The sequence below is a fragment of the Anopheles bellator genome, chromosome 1 (assembly GCF_943735745.2).
Source record: "Anopheles bellator chromosome 1, idAnoBellAS_SP24_06.2, whole genome shotgun sequence".
In the NCBI taxonomy this organism is placed as follows: Eukaryota; Metazoa; Arthropoda; class Insecta; order Diptera; family Culicidae; genus Anopheles; species Anopheles bellator.
In genome coordinates, this window is record NC_071285.1 from 2,178,332 (window position 1) to 2,192,323 (window position 13,992).

Below are 13,992 nucleotides of genomic sequence, written 5' to 3' on the forward strand. Positions count from 1 at the left end.
CGGTCGAAGAAATCGTTACAATGCGCAATGCTGCTCAAACATGCAAGTGGGCCACAGCGCGGCCCGGAGGCCCAATCAGGACCCCGGCTCGGCCCGGTCCTCTGGTCTAACGATTCTTAAATTGGTGTAATGCCGAATGTTATTTTGAGGGCCCCCCTCGCAGGCGATGCAGTCTTTTTCCCCGATAGCAATCGCCGTCACGTCGTGTTCCGCAGCGCTACCCTCGGCTAACAACGGGCCAACAAAGGCATTATTTAACTCACGTTAAGGCTTGGGAAGGGTTGTGTTGTGGAAACGAAATGGGACCACATGGCGCGCGCACGGCTCGCTTGGCATTGGCCAGTCCCAACACCATTTTGTGTGCTGGTGGGCATTATTTCCGGGGCCCCGGGACCGGGAGACTGGCCGGGTGGGGGGGTGCGGTGAATGAATTATGGCCACCGAACCGGCAGAAACGCAAGCAAAACGGGCTTTTGCCGATGCAAAAAGGGTGCGCGCACACACTCTTCCGCTTCCACGAGGGGGGGGTTCGGGGTCCGAGGGAGGCCATTTTGTATTGTTCCACCCCCTGGTCCGGCCTTCCTCCGCCACCCGTCGACTGACGCGAAATTTTCTTTATTCGGACCAGAAATTTCTTATAAAATTCAGGAAACCAGATAAGCAACCGGACCGGACCGGACCGGGCGTATTGTTTGTTGATTTAGATCAGTTACGTTCCGGCACTCCTGGGGAGGTGGTGCAAGGGGGGCAAATTTATGGCAAGGTGCACCCGTATGATGTTCGGTGCAGAATTAGTGATTATAGGTTGGTTGCCCTGAACATTTCTGGCACACACGATGTGGATCGATTCGATCAACAAAGTGATAGGGATCCCCGGGGCAGTTCTAGCTCGCTCCTAGTTCGCCAGCCAGCCACCCACACCGGACCCCCAAGATGGGAACCCGGGATGGGTCCCATTTGACAATGCACCGTGACCGAATGCAATTGAGGGCCCACCACCACGGTCAGTGGCCAATCTGCATATGCATACGAGGCACTCGGGTCAAGCGAAGATCATTGTAGGTGGATAGGGGGTTCAAGACACCCGGGGCCCGGGGGTCCCTGGTGCAGTTCCTGTGTGTCTGCCCAGCACCGGTTCGCTGGCGCTCGGCGCTGCATTTCCGGCGCCATAATTCATGTACGAACAATTGGACAAGAACAAAAGTTTTATTAAGCTCGACCCCATAAACATACCGGGACGATAAAGTTATGCAGCCCCGGACCCGGGGCCCGGGCCGGGCGATGCACTTTTTAGCCCAGGAGTTGGCCTATTTTTTCCCTAATCTACCTCTAGGCCCACAATGGCCACCACTAGAGAGAGAACGCGTTCCCGTTCCGGAGCTGTGTTTTCCGCTTGAATTAATGGACTCTGGGGGCCCCGTGTTTTTGCTGTGTGAAAAGGAACAATCCAGATTCAACGGTCACAATCAAGTCGACCGGTGCTAATCGAGAGAGCTAAGTGGGGACAAAAACGAGACTGGACCATACTGGCTAGCTACGGAGTGGAGTTTATACGTCTCCGGCCCGAAACTGGTGCTGCTGCTGTCAACTGGCGTTCCCATCGTAAATCTTCCCTTCCTGGCTGATTTCGATTGGTTTTTACTCTAAGTTGTGTGGCTCAAACCCGACTCCTTAAAGTTGGGTGAACTTGGGAAAGGGATCAAGAATTTACGCTAAAATTTCCTTCAATTATGTGTTTGAGCTTATTGGTCATCGTTACAGCGCTACAGACCGTTACACGACGTACATCGTTATCCTAGAGGGTGATTCTTTAAGGACACAAGTTTTTATTCGATTTAAGTTTTAAGGACGTGAATCGTTACGGGTTTGTTCGCGTTTATATTTATGTTTCACCGTAGCCCAAAGATAATACTTCAATGGTGTCAAATCGCAACTTCTAGGAGGTCAATTCAAAACACCCTTTCTGCTGAATATTCTGCAAAGATGAAGCGAAACAATTTCACCAATCGTTGTCGGATTTGAGTTGAAAACCTAGCACTTCGGAAAAAGGGCTGTCGTATTTCCCTATTTTTGCAATCGAAATTGTGTTTTAAAATGAACAAAATGAAAGTTCAAACAGTGAAAAATATTACGCTGTTTTTGTTTCATAACCAAAACGAAAAGATGTGCCCTCCAATGAATCACCCTGTAGTTCCTATTTTAACTAAATATGCCGTTACAGCCCTTCTGCTTTCAATCACTCCAACTCTTTTGGCCATCGTGGCTTAGTGAAACATTGGAAAAGCGAAGCGGCCTGCGGTGGCAGATCGAGCCCTGCTCAGGCGTGATGAGTATTGGCCAGCACTAGTGACGAGCTAACGGGGCCTGAACGTGACCACGGCTCCCTAGGACTGCCCGGTGGCCAGTAGGCAGGCATTTGCGGTGGCAGCAATTTGCAGTCCGCGCGACGAGACGTGACGATCACGACCTGCCAATGATCAGTTCGCCACCGAGCGCCTTCGGGCCACCACCAAATGTGGTTCATATTTAATCGCCGGTCGCTTCCACCTAAATGCGTCGAACCTGCATTTGCGGAGCAAACTCGTGCGGGAAAACAACTCATCTCCCTGATGGCTACTGATTGCGACACAAGTTTGCGGACCTCTAAGCTTTACTGAAGCGAGCGAACTCCGCGGGTTTTCCACCGGAACACATTCCTGCGTCGGGGGCGCTGCATTATTTAGTAAACGTGCCGCACGTGCACAGCTGGGACTTCCCAGCCTGCCAGGAGGGCGGCCGCCGCCACCCCCATCATGCAATCAGCCTTTTGCACACGACGTGTCACAACTGCTTACTTAATAAACATGTCCCCCCTTTTCTTTCCGACACAAACCGTTTGTGACCGCTTTTTGTTGCGACCACCCAGACGGGGCATATTTATGCGACAAAGTTCAGGGGACCCCAAGGTCCCTTTGCTTGTTCGTTGATTAGCTTTCTTTGAATTTTAAGAAGGAATGCCCTCAGTGAGTCGTCGCTGTAAGGAGTTCCCCACCACCACGGGGGGGGGGTTCAAGTGTGGCAAATGGCGAAGAAACAATTTGTCGACAAAGCGTCCACCAGATGGGTTTCTGCAGTCGATTCCAGACGTGGTTGCCCCAACTCAGGACCTGGCAGTGTCTGTGCGGGCTCACAATGGGCTGGCTGCTAATGAGTGAAACGATTTGAAGCCGATTTGGCGGGTTTGTGGCTTAGAATTATGCCACGTCGGCCCCGACTTCGGTGCGATCGGGATCGAGCATAACCTCGAAGCCGGCTCCTGACGGCCGTTGCCGAGGCACGTTAATTGGATGCTGCGCACATGGATTTCACGCTCCTTGCTGAGCCCAAAGCCTGAGCTTGCACAAAGCCCCGGCGGCGGCAGCCGAGTCGGACCTGGCCGTTGCGTGCGGCGAACCGAAGGTAATCAGTTCACTTGCTTGCCGCAAAAAATTGGCCAAAAATTGACGAGCACGGTTTCGGTTTCGCATTTGCGTGCGCATCTCTCAGCCGGCAAGCTCCACTCCGTGGGTCGTGATCGGTGAGTTTCGCGTTGTGTGGGAATATTTTGGGACTGGAACCGGGTTTGCAAAACAACCCAACTACATATATATATATTTACTAACAACCATTATCCGGGCAGCGAGGTGAACGAACCCGGGGAACGGTCTAATTGACGGGTAAATGTTGAGCATCGGGGCACTCGCGAAGAAAAGGGTTTTTTTAAAGTTGAACAACAGCAGAATATGGAGAACCGAACCAGAGCATCACCACTCGGCAAAAGCAACAAAGTATTCCACTTAATGTGGGACAGGAATCGGGAGATTTCCCGATTACTTCCCGGGCGCTGACGAACGCCTCGTCGCAACCGCAGAAGTGGCCTGGAAAATGGCGTGCTCTAATGGTTCGAACAGGGAAAGCGCCTTCGCGCCTTTCTTTCCCAATTTGAATAAGCGTGTGCCGTATTGCGACATTTTTGTAGCTGACACCGAGTATCTGGGCCATCGTCAACGACCGTAAATGAGGTATTAGCATATAGATGATTATGGTATTTTGCGACAAACCGTAACTCTAAGTTAAACTGTGTTTTAAAAAGGGCCAAACGGATTAGAAAGTCTTTGCTTCGAGTGGTCGAGGCTTACATTCTTGTTCAAACTAAATTTTAGGCACTTATTTATAACCGTCCTTTTTGGGTGGATTACGAAACACCGGGCTCGTCCTGCCCAGAAGGCCACTGGCTGGTGTGCCTTCGAGCGCTCCGTTTTGGCTGCCAGAGTCGCCCCGGGTTAGGTAATCGTGGATAATTTTCTGTTCCAACCCAATAACAATAAATCTCCCTGGCCGCGTGTCGAGCTCCCAGGACCAAGCCCAGGGGTCCCTTTCGGAAGCACGGAAGCCTCGCGATGGCTGTCGATTGCCCGGGTGCAGTTGCAGGCACGCCTAGTCGCGGGTGCATTGGGTGTCCTGCACGAAACTGCAATTTACCACCCCGTCTCCCGGCCGTCCGGCTTCCGGCACCGGGTCCTATGGTGTAGTGCAGCGATTGCTAGGTTAATCACGACTTTGCTAAAGGCTGACAAATGACCACGGTGCAGCACGGGACAGGACGCGTCAGGAATCGGCGCGGGTGCGCCACACCGAGAGGCCTCGGGTGGCTCCCGAGTTCCGAGAAAATTATTAGAAGCCCCACAATAATAATAGTCTAGCCGCCGAGTGTACGAATGGCCCGTGGAACAAGCGCACGATGCACCAGGTCGGCTAGACTCTCCTCGTCCTAGGTTCGAGCCACTCTCTCGGCGGAATGCAATCAATCCGCGCTTAAATGCCCATCGGAGTCGGGCGGGCCGGGGCCCGTAACAACCGGATGTGTTTCGAATCGATTCGAAGCCAGCGATGCCGACCGAAACTCGTAGATGCAATGGAGGTAAGCCACACGATCGGACGAAAGCGGAAGCTAGCCGGTGCAATTAGCATTTCCTTCTGTGTAGCAGTGCAAAATATAGCTTTCGGGTCGGATTTTATGCAAATATTTTACTAACATCCGCACTCATGTGCCTGTGGCTTAAATTATGTATGTATAAATCTCTGCGCTCTGATTCGAGCCGATTGATACCCCGGCAGCGAGGCAGGGGATCCGTCCGTCTAGATTACGGCGGCAGCGGCGAGTACGATAGCGAATCTATGAGTTTATTATGCGAACCATCATTACCTGGCCATTTTGCGAAGCAGCTACTTGTTGGACCGGTGGCTCTATGGGTTGGGCGGTGCTGTTGCATCGGGAAATGTAAAGAAAAATGTCTGTAACAACAATCATAATTTAAAAAGAAGCAAGACGGACTCACCTGCGCTTTTCCCACTTCACTTGGAAAACAAAGCCTGCCTCGATTTAGACGATATTCTGTGGCCGTTGGTGGCTCAAGTTTCGACGACCGCCTTCTTCGATTTGGTCTGGTAATTTTGCCCTTTGATCCATTTGACATTTGAGTAAACTCTAACCCGAAGTAGGAATTTTCTTTTCTTTCTTTAGTTTACGTGAATTAGCCTCAAATTAACCTTTATATTGATCTGTTTTTAAGCTACCTGCAATTCAGCACCCATTCAGAGTCTGCGAATACCGGAATAATTAACTGACGTAATGTGTTTGAAGCAATTCTAACAATTAGTGCGACATCCTTAAACTCAATCCTGGGAAGATACGATTCTGTTCGGAGAAGATTCAATAGAGCCCGCCAAACAGTTTTCCAAAACAATTTTTTATCATGCCACAGTGTCGTCCGTTGTTACGTTTGTCCTTTGTGTATCCGGAGTCCTTTTCATGTTTTTAACTGCTCAAATTGATGCTGCTTTCTAGCCAATGTTAATTGTCCGCCCCTGGGAAGCTCATAGGAAAGCCTGTCTCATGTCTGAGTTGAATCGTCCTATTGTTTTAGCCCACCAGGCAATATTACCAGAGCATATTATCCCGTTTCGGTCTGTATTGAACTTTGACATGTTCACTAATCGCTATCTGTTTCTTGATTTTCTAACGCATTGAATATTTTTGTTTTTACGTTTACTATCCCTTATTCTAAGCTCCTGCTCTCTGTGTAATTTTTTCTACTATTATTAGTCCGCTTTGTTCGTTGGCGCAATTGGAAATAAATAAGTATCACCGAGCATCCCTTACACCGATTTGAAAACGGCGCGCGAAAGCGCCCAGGCAGTTAATGAAGGACATGGTCAATGATAAGGTGAATTCGATTCATAAATTGAAACATCTTCCTGCGCTCGTCACCACCGGCATTCCCACCGAACGTCCGAGAGGTTTGTTTATGTCGCGCCGCCATCGGGTGACTTTATAAAGACAGGAACCCCGAAGGACCCGAAGGACACCCCGGAGTACGAACCTGTGCAGACAAGGAGACAAGAAATTAATAGCACTCAATAACTCACACACCGGAGCCCTCCCTGCCACCGGAATGCACATCATTCCACCATCCGCTGTCTCCCGGAGAGTTAACCGAATCCCAAATTGCCAAATATAAAGTGCAGCTACGTGAGGCAGCTTATCGCGCGCGGGGTTGCGGTGCGCACGAGGAGCGCGGGATCGATTCCTTCCTTAATCTTCGCCCTCGGGGCCGGCGGCATCCGCCGGGATGCTTCAAAGTCAGCGGCGGCGGAACCGATCCGGTGTGCGGTACCTGTTCGAGGAGCCGACCGAATCGGGAAGGCAATTTTTCATCCCCACCCTGGTGCCGGCTGGAGTGGTCCTGATCCTGGTGCATTAATCTCCGGTCTTGGATGGATTTGTCGCACAATGTGATGCATGTGATGGATCGCCCGCCGCCGGTAATGTGTGGCCTGCGTTGGGACGTCTTCATCGAAAAGGATTTTTCATTTTATCACCTTATAAGGAGACAGAGGCTCCGGGTGCTCCGAGTGCTTTAGGCGGGCTTTAATACTCCCGAGCCCGGCAGCAGGAATGTGTGTATTTATCAAATAGAGTTCTAAAGTTGAGGGAACCGCTGCTGAAGTGGAAAAATGACTCCAGATTAAACAATTAACCCCAAAGCGTTGAGACGGTGAAACAACATCTGTTCCATCTGGGGTCCGGAAAGCTCTGCGTCTTCGCTGTAAGGGCAGCAAGCCTGTCCAAATTAGACTACCAGAAGCAGCAGCCTCCGTCGCTAATCAACGGCTTAGGGCGCGCTTATCGGCCGGTCTTGCGTCCACCCGGCTCTCTCTAGGAGCCCCTCTGGACCCTGTTTCCCAGAAGTGCTCTCACCGTTCGAACGGTCCGGGATCGGTCTCGGTCGCGCCGGTCACCGTTGTTGTATCGTCGTCATCGTAAAGATAAAACCTAACTTTTAACACTTCCACACACCCGGAGCACACCGTGTAGCACCCACCTATCTTGTCACTTTGTCCTTGTTTGCCGCCTTCGGCCGGCAACACCCGGCCCGGGGTCCCGGCGTTGGATGACCTGGGAGACGAAATTAATGTCCAGCAGAGCGCTAATATCGCGCTAGGCGAAGAAGCGGAGAATTGGGAAAATTGAGACACAACAAGATCAAGCCACGCCACGTTCGAAGCCGTGGCGGCCCGGAGATCGCGCCGGATCTCGGATTTCGGATCTCTCCGATGCAAAGCGGCTCGTCGTCGGCGTCTCCGTCTCCGTCGCCGTTGCTGTCGTGAGACGGGAGGGCCCCGATAAGGAAGCTATTTCTGAGTTTTAATTTACGAACATGTCACCTTTCGTGCGTGCCCCTCGGTCTGTATGTGTTAGGACCCTCTGCCGCTCGTGACGATTAGAATAAAATTAAGTGATCAACCCAGAATCCCGACGGAGAAGACGGGGGGGAGGCCTAATGGAGCCGCGAGGAACTGGGAACATGTTGCCTGATGAACTCACGGTTAGCGCAGGGCGGCTGCTGCTGACCGATGACCATAAATCTTTGCCCGTTTGGCAAATTGGACTTAATTAGCGAACCCGCGAGACGCCGATTGTCGCGCCGAGGATCGCTGTTTTGGGAGTATCGGCCGCGTCCACTTTCGGCGCTGCTCTCTCTCTCCCCGTTCGCTCCATCACTCCGTTTTAATGGGCCCGAAAAGCATTACCAATTTGTGACACGCGGACCTCGGCGGTATTAGAATGCCGTTTAGTATTCTTTCCACCGGCAATGGAACCGGCGAAAGAATGGTCCTTTCCGTTGGGTCTAGCTGACCGGAGCACCGGAGGGTTATTAATCGATTGCAATTTGTTACCGTCATCAAACGCGACCGCGGCCACGATGATGAGCGATGTTTGTCACCGAAAAATTCCAGCTTTCCAAAGAAAGATCGACGAGCGCTTAGAAATTCCGAGTTTCGGACCCGAAGCGAACCCCGGGCCGGTAATGTGTCGTGCAATTAATCAGTGTCCGCGCGGACCAGAGCTGACCAGAAGAACTTAAAGCTATTTAGAGACGGGACACCGGGAGCGGGAGCATTTAAATCAATCGGTCAATCCATCAGCCAGCACCCGGGACGCTAACAGAGCTCGTCAGGGGGGGTCAGCGATTAAAACATACTCCTACTGGTAAATCCCTTTTCTCTGAATCCCCTTTTACACCCGGTTTTTTCGGTGTAAAAGGAGATTCATTTACGCACCATTTAGCGGCTGGGGCTTAAATTATTACCCCGCTCCGTCCCGATGCCGGGTTTGAATTATTCATACCCATTTCCCTGTTCCGCTCCCTGTTCCAACATACTTAGCAAATTAGCGCCCATTAGTTGGGACGTATCGCGTTAACAGGTCTCCCCGGGGCGGCCGAAACACGAGCACGAGCAAATACAGCAATACAAACCGAGATCCTTTCGTGTGTCATCGGCTTGGCCACCCTTAAGCCGAAATTTATCGCCCTTCATTGACTATTCATATTTCGGACCGGTCCTTTCTTCCTTGCCGTGACCGGAAGTAACATTCTTTCGGCACGTTTCACCCTTTCCAGCGGCGGCTAGGCAGCTGCCAGGAATCGATGATCGAATCGGCGGAGCTTCGAGGTTTTTCTTCGATTCGATCCCCCTTTCGCGGATGTCTGGACACTTGCCAATAGAGGACACTGTATTCTTTTATTTCGCAGTCCAATTAAAAGTGTCTTCGCCTTCGCCAGGTGTAATCAAAGGGTCTCGGCTCAGCAGACGACGGTGTTGGTGAATCCGCACACCCGGCGAACCTTATCGTACGCCGTGCCCCGCGGACAGTTGAACAGGAGGGCCTTGTTGCGGCCATCGCACTGGAAGTACTGCGAGCAGTTCAACGGGTGGGCATACTTGACACCGACCCGTTTACCGAAGCACATCACATCGAGCAGATTGCCGGCGGGTCCCGGAACTCGTTCCGGTTCCACGTCACAGGACGCCAGATCGGCGGCCTCACAGTACAGCCGGTTACTGTCGAACAGTGTCCCCACAGGACACTCGAACTGTATCGAGCCCACCGTCGAACACTGATAAAACCCACTGCATCCGGTTCGCCACGGACGAAGGCTTCCGGTCGGTGCACCGTTACACACCCCACTGAGCGGGTCCAGGAGCGAAGGATTCGTCGCGATCGGATCGTACTGACCCACGGGGTCTTCCACGCCAGTCCAGCCACTATCGTTGCAGACGCTCCACCCGAAGCCACACGAGTTGCGTGCCGTATCGAAGGACATTCCGGTGGGGCACGAAAAGCGAACGGGGCGGCCACCAGGTCGGCACATGAAGAACTCGGCGCAGTTCCGCGGATTCCTAACGAGTGCTCCGTGCTTCTTCAGATTGCATAGCTGTCGGACCCGGGGGGAACCGATTAGTTTGTGGAGGACAGGGCTAAGAACCCGTCGGGAAGTTACCTCAAATCCTTGCGCAAGAAGCAAGGCCCCAAGAAGGGCGATCACTAGAAGTAGCTGCTTCATCTTTTTTCTGGTGACGTCAGCCGATCCACTGATTGGTAAGGCTCGCGACGGAATGCTATATTGGCCACCGGTTGTGGGGATGTTTTATCAACTCGCCTATCGATGGCTGGCGATCAACATACCTACCTGACATGCGGACGTTATCATGTCACGTCGGCAGATCGTAGATACACCAATCACTGCCTGGAATCAATCTAAATTGGGTTCCAGCTCCACCGCGCCAGTGTAGCGACCACAAATGGCGTGCCGAAGGTTAGTATGCCCTTCCTAGAACCCCACGGCCCGGAATGATTAATCTAATTTGGTCTAATTCTTTTCCGAGATTCCCCACAAAAACCCCTTCTTCCTAGAAAGCCGCCATTTGGGAACGGAACCCTTTTTTGAATTCGGTAGCCATTTTCTGCGCCGCGAGATCCCGCCAATCGTGGGATCTGTCGATCTCCCGCGCCAGGATCAATCAATCAGCGCTTGGTGCATGCGATTCGATTTCCGGCGCAGCGGCCATCACGCAGCCAGGCCCAGGCGGTGCGGACGGAGGCTATAATTTTCTGCATCGACACCCGCGCCACGGCCGGTCGCTCCTCTCGCCGAGGCATGCAGATAATTGCGATTTGCTACCGTTTGAGAGCTGCAGTGGCTGCGATCCCTTGACGTGACCGCAACGGCTACCGTGAACGCGAACGCGAACCAATCAACAACTCTTCGCAGGCAAAGTGAATGCCGTGCCGTGCCGCAAAAGTAAGCCGTCATCTCCCCCCGGCCCGTAGCGAGTTCCTCTCAGGGAGGCCGGGAGGATGCCGAGGATGCCTTACCGGCCGTAACCCACACATACGCATTGCGCCCTGGACTCTGGTCACGCAACCTCGCGGGCTGGGGGGGGGTTAGAATGTCCGGAGCGTTCTCACAATTCCCTCGAGCGATATCGATCGTCCGTCCGCAGGATCCAGGGAGAAGAAGGTCAAACGAAATCGGCCATCGGGTCGGGTGAAGATCGTGCGTGTCGCAAACCGATCCGATCGTCACCCTCGACCAATGTGTCGATTCCCTCGGCCCTTTTTTACTCCATGATGATCGTGGCTGCGCGCACTGTCAATGTTTGCCTCTCTGACATGTTTCGGATCACGCGGCCCTCGGATTTTCGGGGGCGCAAGGATGCTGCGCACACGAGAACCATCGGTTGATTGGCGGCAACCCCTTCGGCGGGGGGCTGAGTACGCATAACTGGTGCGCACCCGGCTTGACCCGGGCCCGGGCATCCGATACCCGAAGGAGCCATTGGCCGAAGCAGTAATTGGCAGCGCTCAATTATCGGTGCAATTGGAAGCGAATAATTATGCTAATAAGACGTTGTGAAATATCAGGCCGGGCCGGGCCGGGCAAAAACATGTTCCGTCGGCCCGGTCCGGCAGTCACTCGATTTTATTTTTGCTGCTCAGAAAGGAACGGGCTTCAGGAGCTTCGGCCGCATCGACTTCCGAATCGATCCGAATCCGCATCGACAATGTTTCAAGCGGCCAGGGTCTCGCGGCCAACTAATCAGCAGTATAAGTTAATAAATATCGATTTTATGCCCGACGCTCTCTCGGCGGCGGGCGTTTTGGGCACCCTCAGCGAGTCTTATTTGAATATCTGCAAAACCAATAAAGCGGCGGAATCGTTCGCATTGCACATTGTGGTTACAAGCTACAGGAATTAAGCACTCTCCGCTCGGCGCACGAAACCCATCCGAGCTGCCCATGGAGCTGAAATTAGCTGACAGATTTATGACAGCACCGCACATCGCAGTGAGCCTCGCAGCGTTCGTCATAAAGTTGTGTTGTGTTTCCGAAAATCAATCTGCATCGAATATATGTTTTACTGAAACGTGGCCCATAGTGCACCTGTTTTTTGGGACGGAACGGATTGGCGCCACCGGGAGCTCCTCGCCCATAAGTCACCCTGCACCGGGACGGGAGCAGGGGCTGATGGCCAATCGCGGTCCCGGTCGGTCCATAAAAAGTCCCCGCAGTCCGGTAATAAAACGGTAATTTATTTGTTGGCTTTCCGTCGAATCATCATCATCACGGTGCAGGGAATGCAGCTCGTAAATGGCCCCTCGCTGCTACAAGGTAGTGTGGCCCCGGGCGGGGAGAGCGGGACTGTTGGCACTTCAGAATGTTCGAAGCACACATCAAATATGAGCTATGGGCAGTAAAACTTAGCGCTTAAAGAGCTTAAAGTGGGCTCGGCATCGGTGGGTTCCCCCGAAGTGACGCCAGTCTCGTTAAAGATCGAACAAAGTCGAATACTTTGTGCCGGGGGACCGTTCTTTTGCCCGGTTCCAGGTCTTCGGTCGCCCATAGGACAAGGTACACGTTTATGGTTATGATATTCAATCAATGGATCCGACTGAGTTGGTTCAATCTTGCATGTTGACCATAAATTTCTGCGGGCCCGAAGTTCCCGACGCAGTCCGGGCCCGAAAACATGGACTTCACGTGGTGTTCGGGTCTAGAAGTGGTCAGTGGACTGATCAAGGCCCTCCGTTGAAATTGATCGAAAGTGACAGCATCGAGGGAACGGATCCCGGACCCGACTTTTCGGGAGGATCTTCGCCCAGCGACTAGAAGGTATTCCCGGAATTCCATCCCGTGGCGACGTGAGAACGGAACGTCATCGGAACCGTGGCCTCGGAACTAGAGCCACTCAATATGTTAATTCGATCCTAGCTTCTGAATTGGCAGCCGCAGGTCCCGAAGACCCGGACTCCCCACCGGGGGGTCCCAGATCCTCCCGGCCTGAACGGCCGTTTAAGGAGGTAGTCAAGTATAGGGAAATTTTAATTAGAGTCCCCCCCGGGGGGGAACTCCCGCTGGGCCGAGGCAATCCATGCCCGGGTTCGCTCGCTCCTTTCACCCCGTGAACGTGACTTCTGGCTACCGATCGAAAGCTTAACACCTTGTGGCGGCCCACGATCTCTCCCGATCGAGCGATCAGTTTGTCCTCATTTCTCGTCCGCCCAACCGGAGCGCCGCCGCCATCTAAGTCTTGTTCCTCCGCCTGGCGGGGGCTTCGCCACGATCCAATAACGCCACACAATGAACAATGATGCAGGTTTTTGTTGTGTCCGGAGCATCGATTTGTCTGGCAGGATCGACGAGAGGCGAGATCCTAACGGATCTTGTTCATGCACCGGTGCTCACCCAGTAGGATCCACTTGGGGGCCCCTTTCGCGCATCACGGGCCAGCGGATCGCCGGTCGTTTCAGGCCGGGTTTCTGATGTGTCACGATGGTGTGCCGAAATTGCCCCGGAGTGAGGTCACGAATCGCTCACGACAGCTGCGGACGATCACCCGCGGTCAGTGCTGGAATGCTGGAATGTGGTGAGACCGGTGAGGTGGATTCGACACACCCGATCCGAGCCGAAGAATCGAACTGAATCATAAGGTACCAGAAGCTGGCCTGTCATCAGCGCACCGGGGCCACTGTCGCAAAGTGCGAACGAGTGACAAGGGGAAGACATGTGCGCCGCGCACAAGTGACATAATAATCGGCAGTAATTATCAACCTCCTTCGCTCCGCTCTGCCAGGTCCGCCGTGTGTGAAGGTGGCCGTGTCATTTCTAGGCTCGGCCGGCCCGGACATTAGATGCGACACCCGAGATAGCGCTCGTTCGTTCGCCGGGACAGTGCCGCCGTTTGACGGAGGTCGGCAAACAAATTGCCTTGTTGATGTCATGTCACCAGCCCAACTACCAGCCAGCCAGCCAGCCAGCGATTCGATCGAATAATCCCGAGAGTCCGCCGGGGGAACCAGTTCGGCCGCAGGGCACGAAAAACGCCGGCTCCGGCCACTGAAACTGACCTTCTAATTAAGCCAACCGGGTAGGTGCGCGCAGCAGTCCTAGAAAACGCTGGCCGGTAATTGGTGAGCTAATTGATGGACAATTTAAAATTTCAAATTATTTTGCTCAGTCCCGGGCAGGCAGGCAGCCGCGGACGCCGATGTCTCCCGAGACCTCACAGACCTTTAATTGTAGCCGCGGCCGCCGCCAGATCCAGGGTGTTTTCGGTGGCGCAGAGC

The 13,992-nt window shown here is 53.2% G+C and overlaps 1 protein-coding gene across 1 annotated transcript; it reads right to left on the minus strand.

Moving 5' to 3' along the window:
- Window positions 1-9,167: 9,167 nt before the first annotated feature.
- LOC131206517 (peritrophin-1-like) lies at window positions 9,168-10,076 on the minus strand. The gene is made up of 2 exons (XM_058199094.1): window positions 10,056-10,076; window positions 9,168-9,800 (listed from the first exon to the last, which is right to left on the minus strand). Exons 1-2 carry the CDS (start codon window positions 10,074-10,076, stop codon window positions 9,168-9,170), a joined length of 654 nt encoding a protein of 217 aa, XP_058055077.1.
- Window positions 10,077-13,992: the final 3,916 nt, after the last annotated feature.

Bases quoted from the DNA above. Each gene is read 5' to 3' on its own strand.
- LOC131206517 (XM_058199094.1), bottom strand. From the start codon at position 10,076: ATGATAACGTCCGCATGTCAG. The intron at 9,801-10,055 runs GTAGGTATGTTG...CGGGTCCGACAG, and splicing joins TGATAACGTCCGCATGTCAG to CTATGCAATCTGAAGAAGCA.